This window comes from Aythya ferina (assembly GCF_964211825.1).
Source record: "Aythya ferina genome assembly, chromosome: 5".
Classification (NCBI taxonomy): domain Eukaryota; kingdom Metazoa; phylum Chordata; class Aves; order Anseriformes; family Anatidae; genus Aythya; species Aythya ferina.
Window position 1 is genome coordinate 16,240,529 of NC_140301.1, and position 17,294 is coordinate 16,257,822.

The following is a 17,294-nucleotide window of genomic DNA, read 5'->3' on the forward strand; positions in this document are numbered from 1 at the left end:
ATTTCTCAAGTGTTTTTCCATGTTGCTTGGTTTCCACCTCTGAGAAGCCATACAGCTTGCAAAGGCATCAGGCTGCACCTTGCTGCAGTAGGGCAGCCCACGAGAACGCCTCAGCGTGCTTCCTCAGGCACCTCCAGCCAGATTCCCTCACGTACAGCGTCCTGAATTACATCCAGTTTGGCCAGGAAAGTACTCTCTGGATATTTTCTTACAGTTATCAGTCATAACTAGAATCTGATCTCTCGCTGCCACCAACTAATCATCAACTTCCTGGGATTTATAAATCAAGAAGTGCTGAAAAGGGCAGGCTGGAAGACAAGAGAGAGCCCAGCAGCGGCTTGTACAAACACTCAGGGATTCAATCACACGGGTGTCGCAAGCTCAATGGAAAGAATAAGATGTGGGGCTCAGGAATGTAAGCCTTGGCATCTGCTTCATCACAGGAACAATGGTATGGGTGGGTGCAAGGGCTGATTGTTACCACCCTCTCAGTCTTCACGCTGTATCAGCTGGATACCACAGAAGAGCAAATAGCAAGACTACAGGACAAGTGATCCTTTCGTAACACAAAACACAATTTTATAAACTAGGAACACAACTTAAATCCTTCCCATCATCTCCACCCTGTTTGAAAGCCAGGCTCTGCACACTACTGCCATGTGTCACATTTATCACAACAGCTGCTTCAGTCCTCCCATACCTGCTGCAGCCACCCTGCTGTCTGAGCCCAACTCTTACGGTCCTCCCAGTCCAACTGATCACCAACACACCTGCTCCGGGGCCTGGTCAGCCAAAGTTGGATTTACTAGCAAGCGTAAACAAGAGCAGAAAAAAATTAGTTGGAATTTGCTAGCTTTTGAATGGACATGTGGTCTTCTCACCCCCCTGCCTCTTCCTGGTCGATTGTAGTCATCCAGCTCCTAACCAAGGAAATAACCTCCCTCACAGCGTTGCCTTCTTTGAGTCATATGCTTATTGTTTTCTACTGCTGGAGTGTAAAATAGGGAAATTAAATTTGACAGCAAGTTAGTCTCCATAAGGGCATTCTCTTTCCCATAAAATATTCCTATAGCTATGGCGTCTCACACGGTTCAGTGCCTTGCAAAGCTTCCCATATATTTGCACGTAAGATCCCTTTCCCCCAAGGCTAGTCCGAGCCATCTCCCTACAAACCAGTCAGCAAGGCTCCAGCCACTAGGGACTTCAAAATCATTTGGCATAATACTTCAAATTTTAGTTAAAGCGTTCTTGAAGAAAACTCTCAGTCCTAAAACTTGTCCTTTAGAAGACAAACCTTAAGTCTTCATTTGTAGAGGGTAAATCACGAGCACCATCCACCATGGAAGAGCCTATCTCAAGAAGTCTTAGAAGTGTTTTCCTGGACAGCCGTCACTACAACAAGGTTGGTGCTTCCTAGCTATTCAGCACGTAGGAAGGAAAGGGAAATGAGGATCTAGGAATAAGCAGCTGAACAAATGGAAAATGCTTGTTTAAATCCCTGAGGTTTTAGTACAGTCGAACATATTACCTAACCTCTTAACCAGAACATCGGATTCCCAAAATTATTTCCACTTAAGAACTAGTTGGTAATTGCTGCGTTTACTGTGGTGCAATAATGCTATTAAAATAAATTAAGGGAAGGGAGAGAGCAGACCTTGAAGCTCCTGCTTTGAAGCCTGGGAGGATGTAATTTGGCACCGATGCCCAGACCTCACAGTGACTTGCAGGTGCACAGCAGCTGACAGATAATATTCAGAAATGATTCATGATATTTATTTTCCTCACATTACTTTATAATCCTTCATAAAGCTTTCAAAAGTAAGAAGTTTGGTATTCTTCCTCTGTAAAACAGAGATAAGGCATACGAGAAAAGTTTACCCAAAATGCCCACGGTCAACCAGGTCAACGGGAGGAAGAATCCAGGCGGCTGTCACTGCTGCTCCCTCTGTGCTCAGGACATGAGAAATGCACCCCGGTTTCCAAACTTTCAGCCAGGATAATGTAAGTACTACTTAACTACAGGGTGCAGGTACAAACACAACTTCTGCACCCAGTGCTCACCAGATCGCTGCTTTCCTCAGCAGCCAACATCTACTTGGACATCTGATCTGGATTGGAACAGAGATACTAAAAGCTAGTTTGGAGACCAGACGTGATGGCACTCCCTCACTGTTCCCTCTGCACTCCTCCCTCTGCTTGTTCTCCAGGTTTTACTGTTTGCATAAACTCCGTATTACAAATGAACAGAAAATTAATTATTCAGCTTCTAATTCCCATTGCATGTTGATGTTTATGTAATTGAAAACCATGTAATTGCTTTATGTTTTTAACATCCCTTATAAATATGGATTTTTAACGTAATCTTTTACAGCAAATTAGCACAGAATATCTGGTAATGTGAGATGGGAGCTTGAGTTAGTTTGGCAAGCTGAGGAAGCAGCGCACAGACTGAAGACTGGCATGGTGTCTCTCACCACTTCACAACTTGCAGTAGGCAGAAAGCCTGCTGTGGTGCCCAGCTTTCCAAGAAAGCTTGATCAGACTCTGGGACCTAAGTTTTAATGCAAGAGCAGCGAAGAAGGTAAAGCTAAGAATTCAACAGCCCCATCCTTCACAGATTTACAGGTACTGAAATGCTTGACTGGGGATCAATCTTGGTTTAATCTGAAGTCTGGCAACAAACTTTATTTGTGGTGGTAATCCATTTGCTTATCAAGTTTCATTCGCTAGTTTTAGACCAGGCAGCGTGAAATACCTTTCTTTGGAACCCCAGTTGGCAACTTCTTTAGGTTTTAAACATCACCCTGAAGCAATTTTTCTCCACAGTGAACACAGCAGACTGGTACAGCAACTGAAGCATGACCTGCAGTAGACACAAAAGCCATTTGCTTCAGCTGCAAAAAGTTAACACTCCCACTGACCTGGCTGGAACCAGCTTTTCATGCCCACTCCTTCTTCCAGAAAGATGTGGAGATGTCTAGTAGCCACACTGATGTTAATAACAACACAGCTGTGAGGTATCCCTCAAATACATACAGCTTCCCACTCCCTTATTTATCTTGAAATACGTGAAGTTGTTTTTTCTGTAAGGCAAGGTAAAATTGTGGCCATGCCAGCTATATAAAGCCACTTACAGAAAAACAAACAAACAAACAAACAAACAAAAAAACATAATTAATCTAACCAAGAATTTCTCAAGAAAGAAGACACGAGCTGTCCAGACCTAACGAGGTCCCCCCAACACGGGGTTTTCTGCCTTTGAGGGCAATTCTGCATTTCTCACTGCTCTCCTCCGAGGCAAGTGCAGTGCACCAGCACAGCTTCTAGCTGCAGAGACATCTGGCTGACCCAGCCGCACTGCTTTTATTCTTGCTGAGCAGATGTCAGTAAAACTTTTCAACAGAGCTTGGTAACCCTGCTCTTGGGGACTGTCTACACAGAAATCATGCTGATTTGAGTCAATTACATAATTGATTCTGTATTAAACTGCTGCAACCTCTGCCTATAGACACTAACTTTTACACCTGGTCATGTGGACTTGCTTGTGGCTTTACATTTTAGTAAGAACACCCATATGAGCTTTGACAGAGCTCACATGTCGCAAATTATTCCCAGATATAACCGAAGCTGTGAAAAGATACAGATTTTAACCATGTGCAAAACTAGTTTCAGCTGGGGACAGAATTGCAGCCTGACATTTTAGGAGCCACATCCACCAACTTTACTGCAGCAGCTGCAGGAAAAAAAAATAAAATAAAGATGATAATAATAAAAAGCAAAACCCAAAAGCCTCACACAGAAGATTCTGGGATGTTTTCTTCCTGCTCACGCAGGTCTGAGCAGCAAAATTGATCTTCAATGTAATCCTGCTGCTGACAAAAAGAACAACTCAACTCCTAAGGAGCAAGAAAATTCTTGTGCTCTCCGCTCAATTTCCTGCACAAACTTCTTAAGGTAGCAAGCTGCCCCTGTCATTCCCTTTAGGAAATCATTTCTAATTAGTGGTTACAGACACAAGAATGCCAAACCAAGATTTGTGAAGGCACTGGAGGTTAAATTAGCATTAGACTTTCTGCTGCCATGGCCAGCACAGATAGGTCTCAAAGCTCGATTTATGCTGAAGCGTTATCAGCTAGCTCAGATCAACGCCAACAGTCAGGCTAAAGACCAAGCATTGCCACCCGGAGGAAGGTGCAGGGCTGACGGGCCAGACGTGGCAGGAAAGCAGTGCAGACCAGCTCTAGGCTGGGCTTGGAAGCAGAATTAAAGCAGCCAGGTCTGATGAATGAAGGTTAGGGCTAGAAAATGAAGAGGTGGCCAAGGTAACTCACTCTGCTAGTGAGAACTCTTCAATACTTAAACCAGAAAACCTGTGCGGTGGCCCTAAACCACAAAACCTTTGCTGTGGCCCTTTTCTCCCATTTGCTATGACGATGACTTTTTCCAACAACAAAAACAACAAAAGACCTTCCTGGTACTGAAACTGTGCTAACAGGAATTCAGGTTTCTTTTTTTTCAAACAAACAAACAAACAAACAAACAAAAAACATTATAATCCTTTTCCACCTTACCTGGAGCTGTCGTCTTTCTAGAGAAAGTCAAAAATCAACCTGTGTGCCTTTCATCTGGATCCTCTCCACTGCCAGCGAACAGACCGGGGGGCTGTGCCTACTGCTCTGCAACAGGAGCCTTCCCCACAATTAAATGACACTGACAACTTTGAAAAGTTAATGCAGTTCAGCAGTCAGGACATTGCATGACATTGCCAAAACGTATGGTGTATTTCAAACACCCACATGCTGTTAAAAACTCGTAGAAAAAGTATTTGAAAGGAATTGATTTTTACTAATGAGAGCTCAAGGGAGAATTTAATTAGCCCGAAGAACAATGGGAAAAAATGTCCTTTATTTTAAACTTGTCTTCCTCTAGCGTGACATTTTATCACCTGGTTTTGAAGTTTTGAAGCACAGGCAAAGAAACTGGATACTCATGTCATCACCTTGTTCTGGAGCTGTTAATGAGGCACATGTAACAAAGCGAAGATAAAAATATCTGGACACAATTGTTAAGAGCTCTTATTTCGTCTCTGCACAGGTGAGAAAAAACATGCCACTCACAGCCTCAATTCCCTAATCAGCCTCTGGCTGAAAGCAAAGTCGCTGATACATGGTTACTGCCTGCCTGCACTGTTTTTGAACCTAGCTAGAGAACCACAATTTCAGCCCCAGCTACCAAAAAAAAAATAAAAAAAAAAAAAAAGTTTTGTTGCCGGTTTGGAGACCTGAAGTCACTGCTGGACTGTGGATACATTACAGCTGCTTTTAGTGCAACAGCCACTCTCCCAACAGCGTTGGGCTAACATTTGGGCACTTCTGTTACTCTGCCAAAACGCTAGGCCAAAGTGCCCAGGGGCACCACAAGGCTTCTCCCCAGGCACATACGCCTCTTCTACACCAACCCCCCCATCCCTGCGAGCTGCAGGAGCTGCAAGGCGCAGCAACTCGAACACACTCGTACCAGCTGCCCAGGCTTCTCCCTGCGATCCCTGCTGCAGCTTTTTACACTCCCGAAATTGCACAGCCCCCATGCGCCATCAAGTCAGGATTCCTCTCCTTGCCCTGCTCAGAAGTCACCATGCTTCCGAACTGAGCTGGGGCCATCTAAAACCTCTGTGTTATTACCTGCTGTTCAAATGAAATGGAAAACAAAACAAAAAACAATTTTACAAAGGAAAAGCCTGGCTTGAAAGGCAGCGGGGACTGTGGTGTGAAACCCACTGCTGGAACCAGTTCACAGGCGAACTGATCAGCCATCCAAAATGCCAGTACTGATGAGTACCAACACGGGCATCCTGGAGCTCACCTTACTCCACACACAGTCTGCTTTTTGACAAAAACCCTCTCAAACAATCTCACGAGGAGAGGAAAAGGGAAAGCAGCACCCTGAACTTGATCAGGGAATGGAGAAAAGACAGAACGCACGGTTGACAGGATGACTTCCATCCAGCAAGTGTTATAAAACAGGGTTATTAGAGAGATAAATATGCTCAGGCATCGCCTCGATTTAATAAAACATTCAGTGACATTTTATTTGTATCCCTTCGTAAGTTTGTGCTTCTGTTCAGCCTGCCTCCGAGTATTAAATTCCAGCTGTAGGCTGAATTGGACTGAGCTGACATACGGTAATTGCCAGTTGAGCTCCACTTTACAGACTGAGTCAATAATGAGACAAAGAGAGACTCAGTAAGGGGAAACGCGTGCAGCCAGACCCAGCTTTGGGCAGCCTAAGTGATACCACAGCACTGGGGAACTCCAGGATTTCTGGTTGCCATCTGCAAAGGGCTGGCTACGAGCTCCGCACGGAGCAGGTTGCTCTGAGAGCTATTTGTTTTGTGGTGTTTATAGGTCGGGTATTGTGTTGTATCACTGAAATTTGGAGTGTTTGTTCCACTCGGCTGTCAGCTTGTTTGACACGGTCAGATTTTTCAATTTGCAGCATGCTGCCAGTTTTTACACAAGCAATTTATATATGCCACGGAAGAAAGATCAGAGACTTCTGGCAACTGTGTACGCTTCTAAATTTGTTTTAGAATATTGGGGTACATCAAAATCCTAACGAGAATTCAATTAAAAATACACAACACTAAATAAGGAAGCGTCCACATGTGCGACAGTGGCCGTTGCCAAATATATTGCAGAAATGTAGCAGAAATGTGCAAATGTAGGGCACCTGCAAAACACGTGGTGTGCGACTTGACGGCGGCGGCACTGTTTGCCAACAACTGCGGAGCTCCAATTGTGGCCACGTTCCTGAAGCCAGCCCCAGCCCCAGGGACTGTGGACTGGCTGCAAAGAAACCCTCTTTCCTAGGCAACGGGGTTAAGGCTAATAAAGGTATTTAGCAAACTTAGTAGGAAAGAAAAGAAGGGTTGTGAAAGGAAGAGGAGTTTGAATTCAAATAGCCAGTGTGCTTTTGTTGGGGTTAAATCTTTCTAGCCCAACGGGACAAAATGGAGGAGAATTTTAAGGAAGAGGCACTATGAAAACACCTTCAGATTAAAAGCAATTAAAGGAATAAGCTAGGTAGCCCTAGAGCTGAACAAATTTGCACAGTTGTTGAAAAGTATTAAGAACAAGGAATTCCCTTCTAGTTTGGTGGACGGCTGGCAGAGAGTGGGGAATCCCCCGTGCTGGGCAGAAGGCTGCTGGCTACCAGCAGTAGATTCAGGGCATAGGAGGGACTCGAAGCTCCAAGAGGAACAAAGTGGATGGGGATCCAGTCCTAAAACTGGGCAGATACTCGGATGAATGTACCACAGACTAGACCAAGGGAAAATTCTGGCCGTTCAACTTCAGTGCTGGACACCAGAGGCAAGTGGAGTGTGGCTGGGGTGGGACTAAAGGAACAGCTCTGAGGATTGCCACAGCAGCCCAAGGGTAAAATACCCATGTCGGGAATGAGAGCAGAATCACCCGACTTGCTTCTAGATTGTCATGGTTTAAGTTTTTAAACTCACCCTTTCCCCCATGACGTACAGACCCTTTTAAGATACGCAGCACTTGCTTGCACCCTGAAGTTGTGCAACAAGTGCTAAGGAGAAAGAAGGGCAGGAACATGTTTCAAGAAATCTGACCTTCCTCCTGTTTTTGCCTTGGGGCCTCTGTCCCCAGACAAACCCAGCCCTATTTCTGACTAAAAGGAATCGTTATAAACCCATAGTTTCAGGCTCACCTCAACTCACAGTGCTCGAGCAAAGCCAGTACTCGTCAAGAAGGGTGCATTTTGAAGTGTTGACCTGGCCTTGACATAGGACACACTTTTCAGAAGGGGGTTACACTCCTCTTTTCCAGCCTGCAGAGCGACCGTGCTTGACTGAAATGAAGTCTATGAGTGAAGGAGCACCTGACACAACCCAACCAGATATGCTACTGGAGCCTTCATGTAATGACAGCAGGATAAAGGAGGCCTTTGAAGTCCATGGAGGAGTAGGAAGGGGTGTTAATTTAGAAAACTTGTCAGTATACCCAAGAGCAGAAGGAGAGCAAAGTACCAATTAATAATTCACACTTCTATTCCACATGTTATCATAGTATCTCTAAACAGTTTGCAAACATTGATTACGCCTCACGACATTCCCCTGCAGCAGACGAGCAGAGATGAAGCTCTGCCACCAGCCCGGATGTTACTCTGCCCGCGCTGTGTTCAGCTGATCTGTGCCTCTTCTTCCCCATCTGTTAAATGGCGATAATGACACTATCATACTACAGGGAGTGGTTCAAAAGCTTACGGATTGCTAAATCAACATTTTTTTAGATAGGAAAGTAGCACACAAGGGCAATCTCCTATGTCAGACCTCACTCAATTACACTGAATTAAAGCTACTACATTTGACATGATAACATGCCTGGTGGAAAGAAAATCCTCCATCTTGCCTTTACAACGCCCTACAGATTTGCTTTGCTCTGTCCCTAAGCACCCAGAACACTCAAATTCCAGTTAATGACCAGGATTCTTGGGTGCTGTGTTAACACAAAACTCATCATAATTATGGTAATTATAAATTACCATAGAAAGAATTGAGAGAAATGAAAGAGACTGTCCACTGTAGCCTCTAATTCTCAATTAACACAAAGTACTTGGTGTGTTTGGGAGCCAGCACTGACATACCCATAGCTGCGAACTCCAGAGGGAATCTTCATTTACATTCAGATGGGAAGCTGAGCACATTACACTGTTTAATCCTCGCTTTGAAAGACAGGTATACAAACGTATCCCACTTACAGATGGGGAAATGGCAATTCCAGGAAGCTCTTCAACTGCCAAAGGACAGAGACAATTGCACACACACCCCACAACCAGAATTTCACCTCAGAATCTCCTTATTCCCGATCTTGTCCTTTGAGTGCTTTTTTTTTTTTTTTTAAATATATAAATAAAAACACCTCCTTGCTGCTCTGGTCCTAATGAAAGAGTTCCTTTTTCCTTGTGTGGGGGCTCTTTCATGCATAGAAGGAGGCAGAATTGCTTTGCATAACCCCCTTTACTAATCTGACTTTTCCAGAAGGACCAAAGATAAAGACAAAGTAGCGGCTTCATGAAATACAGCTCTTTTCTTCTCCTGAGCCTGACAGTCACTTCCAAAAGCAGATTGTCATGACAACAAACAACCTGGAGGCAATCCAGCCAATTAATCTGCAGAGGAAGCAGCCATCCCAACCTTGGAAAAGAACACTGCTGCTTCAAGCTACCGATGCCAAAAAAACAGAAACCCAACAAAACCTTACCACACACATTAATCTTATTAGGCTGCCCTAGGCCCATAGTGAAAAACAATTCACCCCTCAGCACAGCAGCACTACTGCAGTAGCAATACAGAGCGCTAGCCGCTCACAAGCTCTTTTTCCCTTCCCTTTCCCCAAGACAACTGCAGTGCAGGAGGCTCTCTCCGAGCTGAGTTACATCTCTGGGACGTGACACAAGCTGGGCAAGTACCAGGCTGACCCAGTCAGCTTTTACATCTTGAGCCCAACACAGAGCTCGTAGGTTAGGCAGAGAAACCACACAGCAGAGCTCATCACACACCACTGCTGTAAACCCTCTTTTGTTGACATCGCTGCTGCTTGTTTTCCCTCTTCCCTTATGAGTTGTCAAGAATATTTATCACCGTGTTGAGCTCTGAATTATTTTCTCTTTCATGAAGGACTAAATCATCAGTGCAGCTAAATATTGAAGTAATTCTCCTTCAATTTCTCAGATTTCATCTTTCATACCCTGCCTTATCTCTCCCTTCATGTATCCTGCTCTCTATAGGTCCCAGCGCACTGCGATATCCCCGCAAACTTCGACCCAGTCTCCCTTTTTTTCTACTCTGGTCTCTCAGAAGTAACTCAGACATGAAAACGTTTAGCAGTTGATGCCTGATACACATCATTCGTCACCCTCAGGTCATTCATATATATTTCATATTTCATAAAGCACCATGGTACTAAGTTACAGAAAACAAATGCGGGGAACACTGTATGCAGAGATAGAGCAAAAGTTGAAAAGAAAGAAAAATGCCAGAGATTGTGTTTTGAGATTCTCACCAGGCTCAATACAAACAATTTTCAATCATTAGTAAAAACTTTTTCCCTGACTTCATTTTTTTTCTCCTCATAAAACAGAAATTAAAATGGGTAGGAATGTGTTCTTTCACTGTAGTCTTGTCCCACAGTGAAACATACCCTGCAGAAAATAACTGAGCAACGAGGATCTAAAGCTTTAAGCCTGCATGGACTTACTCATCCGGTAAATGGACAGACCACCAAACTTCCTCAAAGTGAAGTTGTATTATTGATCCCTCTGGGTCCAATCCGTCTCTCTTGGAAGTCACTAAACGCATTCCCAGCAACTTCGGCGAGCTCTGGATGACAGATTATAAACACTTCCTGCAGAAGTGCATTTTTATTAATCTGAGAAAGATAACAGTCCTCTGAACACCGATAATGAAATACACGCATACACACAAACACACACGGTGTTTCACTCATTTGCAGGATCAGGAAAACACAGCTCTAGCAAACACAGAGCAAGCCAACAGAATCATATTTTCTACTGTGCCTGCTCCACATTAGTTGAGGTTGGGATAATGTTGCAGATTAGAATAAAAACCCTATGCCTACCTTGAGGGCTTTCGCAGCTTTCTTCATCACTGTTGTCTTGACAGTTATTTTGACTGTCGCAGACGAAGCTTTTATCAATGCAAAGACCATTTTTACAGTGGAATCGGGCAGTAGAGCAAAGCAAGGGATTTGCTGCTGCGAAAAGAGAAAGTGAGATCTTTCATTAGAGACTCTCCTATCGGGCAGTGAAATAGCCTTTAAGCAATCAACAACAACAGGTCACAATGCAACAGTTGGTCAATTCACTGAACATGTGGGAGTAACTTGGCAATCAAACACACCTTGTCTCTCTGAGCAGAGGGAGATGAAATTTCTAATTCATACAAGATTCATTAGAATTAACAGAGGTTTAGTCCACCCACAGCGTGATAAGCCTTCTGTTCACTTTCATGAGAGTCCCTGTAATGAGCACTGTGCTCAGCTTTTGTTCACCCTGAAGACAAACGGAAAGCAGCACTGCCTTTTGCTTCCCCTTATGACAAACTCAGTTTAGCTCAAGTCTTATAAGCCAACAGTCCCAGCTGAGAACTACTGTGTAGGGTTTAATTTACCACTGGTTCTGTTTTTTCCAACTTGCTTTTTGGAATTGATACAATGGCAGCGTTGACACTTCTCAAATTCTCAGTTTGAATTTGAAACTCCTTTTTGAGGGTAATACACACCCAGAAAATCCTTTCAGGAAAATAAGGCCCTGTGAGTTAGGTGAATGCACGCTCAGTAAGAACAGAACAGTATTTAGGCAGACTCATTTAGGTAGAGCAGTCTTTTCACCCACTGCAAACCTAGCACCTTACAGCTTATTTACTGCTCTGTCTAGTCTCATTTACAAACCTGAAGCAGCACAGTTTCAGCATTTCTGGGAGATTACATCACAGCTTCAATGTGTCTCACTGCCAAGGAGATTTCCTTGATACTCATCTTTGTTTTCTCTTTCCTAATTCCATCCTTCTACCCTTAGCTATCCCCCAGCATACATAACTACGTAATCCCTCCTTGAACAATGTTTGCACCCTGCACATACAGCGTAGATAGCCTTATCTTCCTGCGTAGTCATGGCTTAGCTGAGATATGCATAATTTAGCAGTTTTTAATATCTCCTCATAAATCAATCTCTCTGTCCCTTAATCATTTTTGTCACTCTTCTCTGAACTCCCGCCAACTTTTGGTAATGAGGTGACTGAAACCGACTGCAGCATTCCAACTGAAAATCTTAAAAAGCTGTTTAGATGCCTTGTCTGCTTCAAAGTGCTTCTCTGCCACAATAACAAAGGGGATTACAGCTCCCAAATACTGACTGGCTTCCTATTTTTTTATTCCTTAAAGTAAGAACTGCCCTTAAAGAGTCTTTCAAAAATAAAAAGAAAAAAAAGACCTTTAAAGTCTGCTATGCATGTAATCTGCAGTATACATAACAAACACTCCCTACATCTGGGCAATTCCTCCAGCTCCCCAAAAGCACATTTATTATGAACATGCCAAATCTCCTTTGGTCTGGAACTGCCGCGTACTTGCAGAGCATGTTGATTTGCAGGTCACTTCAGGGCCTACAGCGCTGTTTCTCTACATAAGCAAAGCTGTGACAAGACACTTAGGTATGCTGGAAAATACCACGAGTGCGCTTAAATGGCAAAGAGAAAAAGGAAGATCAGCGGCCTGCTGTTATCAGCTGGAAGGCCCTGTTGGAGCTACATGCTACAAGCACATGAGAAATTGAGGAATTCATAGCTATCTCCAGGGTGGTTGTTTTAAACTGAAACCTGCCATTTGTCTGTCCACTACCTACAAGATATTCAAAGCACGCTTGTATAACCCATTTGTTCAAGTATAACCCAACGACTGCAATGTAGTATCCCTAGCCCTCGATCTTCTTCCACTACCCTCATCCCCACTGTAGAGGTGCTATCTCCCTGCCACAGCCTCCCAGGAGCCAAAACACTCTGGACCAACAACAGATGGCACCTTTAAAGGATGCTCACACTGCCATAGGGACCTCAACATGTGGGGGAAGCACACAAACAAGAAAGGCAAGTCCTCCAAGAAGTAGACAGTGATAGATCACGGCAAAGACTGCCCCTTTTGTTATCTTTGAAAGCCGGTGTCTGTTGGCCTCCTCCTGACCTTTAAATGACATTAAAAGGAAAAACCCAGCCTGCTCCAACAGGAGAATGAGCAAGTATTTGCTTCGAGCTTCCGCCTACAGACCCACGCAACATCAGGGCTTTTACCAGCTCCCGATAATAGCAGCAGGGCTGCTGGATCGAACGTAACCTTTCCTTACTGCTGTGATAAATCCCTGCTAGAGTTACAGATGGAAATGGATCTATGCAGCCACACGCAAGGGTTTCAGCCCAAGACAAGTAGTACTTCAAATGATATCTCTGCTGTGACTTCCCTGCAAGCTGCTGAGCGACTCAGGAGCTGAAGCTTGCGTCTTGGCAGGCACATCGGACTTTGAGAACCTGCTTCTCCTTCCAAGAACCTGTTTCACTAAACAACCCTTTCTTTGCTTTTTTGTTGTTTGGTAACACGTATAAACAGAGAAGACTAAATGCTCTGATAAACAAATAATTAATCTTATTCGGTGACAAGAAATGAGAAAATAAAAATTAAACAATTTTATCATATTTGTACATTTGCCCAATGTGAATTGCATTTGAGCACAGAAAACCTGTTAAAAGCAAACATGCAGCTTAAATCTCATTTCAAAATCACAAATGGGTCTTAACGTAATATGCAGACATTAAGTACAAAAAAAACAGAGCTAGATCTTATAAAAAGATCACTCCTACTGATTGGATCCTTAAAATGTTTTTTTTGTTTGTTTGTTTGTTTTTTTAAGGCAAGCCCTGTTTTTGTGATGTAGATTTCACACATGGTTCTCTATCTCTGACAGCAGTGAGAGGCTACATTTTGAGAGTGTTGCTGATTTTGCTTGACAGTGCACACAGTAGCACAGGCTCCATCCTGTAGCAACGATTGGATCAGAAAACATCTTAAAATTAACCGGAAAAAAAACACTGCTGAAGAAATCATCCACTTACACTGTGAAAATAATGCAGCGAAGAAGAGGTGGAGAATATACTAATGAAAAAGACAGTGTTTATGTATGTGTAGGTGGAAATTGGACACGACCAAAACCAAGATGAAAGCAGGTGAAACCTTGCCTTCATTAGTTAGGCCATCTGCCATTATAAAATGCAGTGGTTTGCAAAGCAGTTGGATGTCACCCTACCACCAGTCTTGAGCTGCTTGTCGTAGAGACAGTTGTTCTGTTGCATAAGTCTCATCTGAGCTGCTGAACCAACAACCATGAAAATACACCCTGTAACAAGTTGTAGGAGGCAGTGCCAGTGCCTGACAAAACTAAGTAACTAGGTTGGAAGGGAAGATTTGCAGCTTCCCTTCTGCAAACAGCAGTGCTTCAGGATGAGAGAACATACACACCTCCTAAGGAAGATGAAGGTAAGGCAGTGATTAGGGCAACGAGGTTGATGAGACTCCTCTGAGGTGAGAACTAAAGTTTACATTTCCTTTTGAGGCAGATTTGACTTATTTTATTAACACTATCCATATTCAGTGCAACTGAGAGACTCTCAAAAAAGCAAAGAAAGCACACATCACCTAGGTTATCTGACTGAAGCTAAAGGCTAACTAGGCTTCCATTCTGTGTACTATAGATAATGTAAAAAAAAAAACAAAAACAAAAAAAAAAAACATAAATATGCTTTCACTCGTGCTTTTTACTTACTGCAGTTCTCCTCATCGCTGCCGTCGGGACAGTCCTCAAAGCCATTGCAGCGGAAGCGGCCGATGATGCAGTGGATGCCGCTGGCGCAGGGGAAGAACGTGGCACCACACTTGGACTTGGCTTTTGCTGCAAGAAGAAAGGCACAAAATAGGGTGAAGATTAGGGAAATGTCTTACAAAGGTTAAAAGACATTTTTGTAGCAGTACAGGGTGCTCAGAGAAGCCTACACGTGGAGAGGCCAAGGCAGATAGGGATAACGAACACAGCAGCAAGTTTGGAGAATTTGGGATCTGGAGGAAGAAATGTGTAAAGACAGGCATATAAAGATGCAGGAAGTATCCAGAGAGGGAAAGGGGAATAGAAAGATATGAAGTGAGTTAGTGTCTTTGTGAAAAGATGAAATATAAGAAAGCTTAATTAAAGTACTTTTAAGGCTGTAAAAGTCAAATTCAAAAAAAGAAAATGCTATAATTAACACTGCCGTTACTTAGCATAGTTTATAGAAAAATTATATTAAAATTATATAAATTTTATAGAAAATTATATAAAATTGGGTGCAAAAGGAACATGAATTGCATGAATTGCATCTGTTACTGTACATCTCTCTATCGTATGGCTTCCATTATAAAGCTCTTCAGGACATAAACCACATCTATTTCTATTTTGTACTCGCACAGCAATTCATAACACTAAATACTAACAATGGCATCAAAACATGTTTAACAAATGATTACAGAATCTCATTTGATCTCAAGCACTTTGCATTTTTTTACTTCACTGCACAGCAACTCTTCATGGCAGGGAGAAGGGAACACTGCCCTGAGCAAGAGTAATGCAGATGCTTCCTCTACATTGCTCAAGGCAAGCACCAGTGCAGTCTTGTGTTATCACCAGCCTAGAAAAAAACAACTCCCAAAGTAAAGACAATTGAACCTAATTTAGATTTTTTTCTTCCTTCCCTTTTTTTTCAGATTAGCACACAACCTGATTTTCTGCACAGACCCTGCAGTAAGTGCCCTGGAAAGCAGAGCCTGGCTGAGGGCAGGGAGGCGAGCACGGAGCACGCCAACAGGCCGTGATGCCGCACACAGACCACTCACACGAGAACAACAGGAAAGAAGTCTGCTCTCTAACTTCAGGGGTTTTGTGTACATTTTTCCTTCTTTCCCTAATTCTACACCAAACGTACAAGACGTGTTTACAACTCCCAGGTTTTGAGATGTGACAGATCTGGAGATGGCGGTGGCAGGCAGTCTTTTTATATAGCCATATGGCATACCAATCCGACAACGTGGGCAGTTTTATAAGGTCGGGACAAAGTCAGGGAACACAGAAGTACAGACAAAACAACAACAAAAAGTATACTCAATGGGGACAAGCAGCTTCGTTTTAATTTGGAAGGGAACCTCTCTTGCGGGGATAAAAACGAAGTGCAGCTGTAGCAGAGCCATCTTCCATCACTCAGTGCAGTACATATAAACAGCTTTAAACCACAGCTACAGTAACTCTTGCTTGATTTAGTGGCCTCCCAAGGCAAATTCCTACAAGTTCCTCTGTTACATGTTTTTCTTCATTATTATACCACTAGTTTTAAGTTAGGATTATGGAGTGTAAAATGGGATGTATCACTGGGTTGCAGATATTCAAGTACTACACATTCTGAAGAGAATCCAAGATCCAAGGTCTACTTACGAAAAAAAAAAAAAAAAAGGAGCCATTACTTTGTAGGAAAACAGGTGATAAATTACTCTGAAGTAGCTGCTGTGCTCAACACCACCAGCGATGGCAAACGCTCAGCCAAGACACTCAAGCCCCTGAATACTTCACATAGCTTCAAAGAGCAACTCCCGTGCTGGAGTTTTGTGGCAGACTGATTTCAGCTAAATAATTCAGTAACCACAAGGTCTGAGGCCGTGCCATACCCCACCTCTTCAAACAAAAGCAGCAAAACAAACACTTCAGGAACAGATCCCACGACCGGCACTGAAGCAAGCCGGCCGTAGGAGCATTCGACACTCCAACCAGGCAGCCGAACTGCTGCTGGGAACATGTGCTTGTAATGCTCCTACATCAAGAGGTTCCCAATGCTTTGCCCTTTTTTTTTTTCTTCCCCTTTTTCTAAAAGCTAGCATCTCCTCCACATCACAGAACACACCCCAGCCCAAACGGCTGCCTCTGGACAGCTTCCTCCTTCAGCCGCGAGTATTTTGAGCCCGAACAGTTCCAAGAAACGGAGGGTGAAGCAGCAGCAGCTGTGGGTTTGCCTCTGTTAGCACCTCCTGCATCCTGTTTCTTCAAGCAGGTTTACTTCCGTCACAATTTGGGCTCTGAATTTGGAGGCTATCAAGTTTCTGGCCGATATCGCCATCACTGAAAATCCACACACCCCGCACCACTCCCCTCAGGCGAGAAGGCCCCAGGCACGCCTGGTGAAGGCCCCAAGCACATCTGGTGCGCTCCCTTCAGCTACACCAGGCAAACCATAAGCAGTATTTAATGTTTCACAACATCTGGAGGAAAAGGGAGCTGGACTGACCACAAAAAAAGTCATTATTTCTGGAAAATGCATTGTCTGTCTGCCCAAAGCATCCCAATACCCTATCAAAAAGAGGGAGAAACTGTTCAGGACACGGATTAATGCACGCACTGCTTGGACAACTGCTTACTTCAAAATTTTCTCTTCAAACCTTTTTTTCCCTAGTTCCTCCTCCTCTTGAAACAGCAAGCCAGAGAACAAGATTTATTTTTTTTTTTATTATTATATATTTATTCATCCTTGAAGGAAGGAAATAACAGCAAACAAAAAAGAAATGCACCTCCGCATACTTGCAGCAAGCATAATACATACACCAGCCAATCCCAACTCAAAGGTGCTCTCATGTTAG

General features: G+C 43.5%; 1 protein-coding gene across 4 annotated transcripts in view; it reads right to left on the reverse strand.

Annotated features, from left to right (window-relative positions):
- The window catches only part of LDLRAD3 (low density lipoprotein receptor class A domain containing 3), a 136,831-nt gene that overhangs the window by 42,595 nt on the left and 76,942 nt on the right, over positions 1–17,294 (reverse strand). For all 4 annotated transcript variants that reach the window (XM_084519687.1, XM_084519686.1, XM_084519685.1 and 1 more), the window contains 2 exons: positions 14,410–14,535; positions 10,662–10,796 (listed from right to left, as the gene is read on the reverse strand). In XM_084519687.1, the coding sequence (XP_084375813.1) occupies positions 10,662–10,796; positions 14,410–14,535 (261 nt within the window). The remainder of the gene's footprint in view (positions 1–10,661; positions 10,797–14,409; positions 14,536–17,294) is intronic.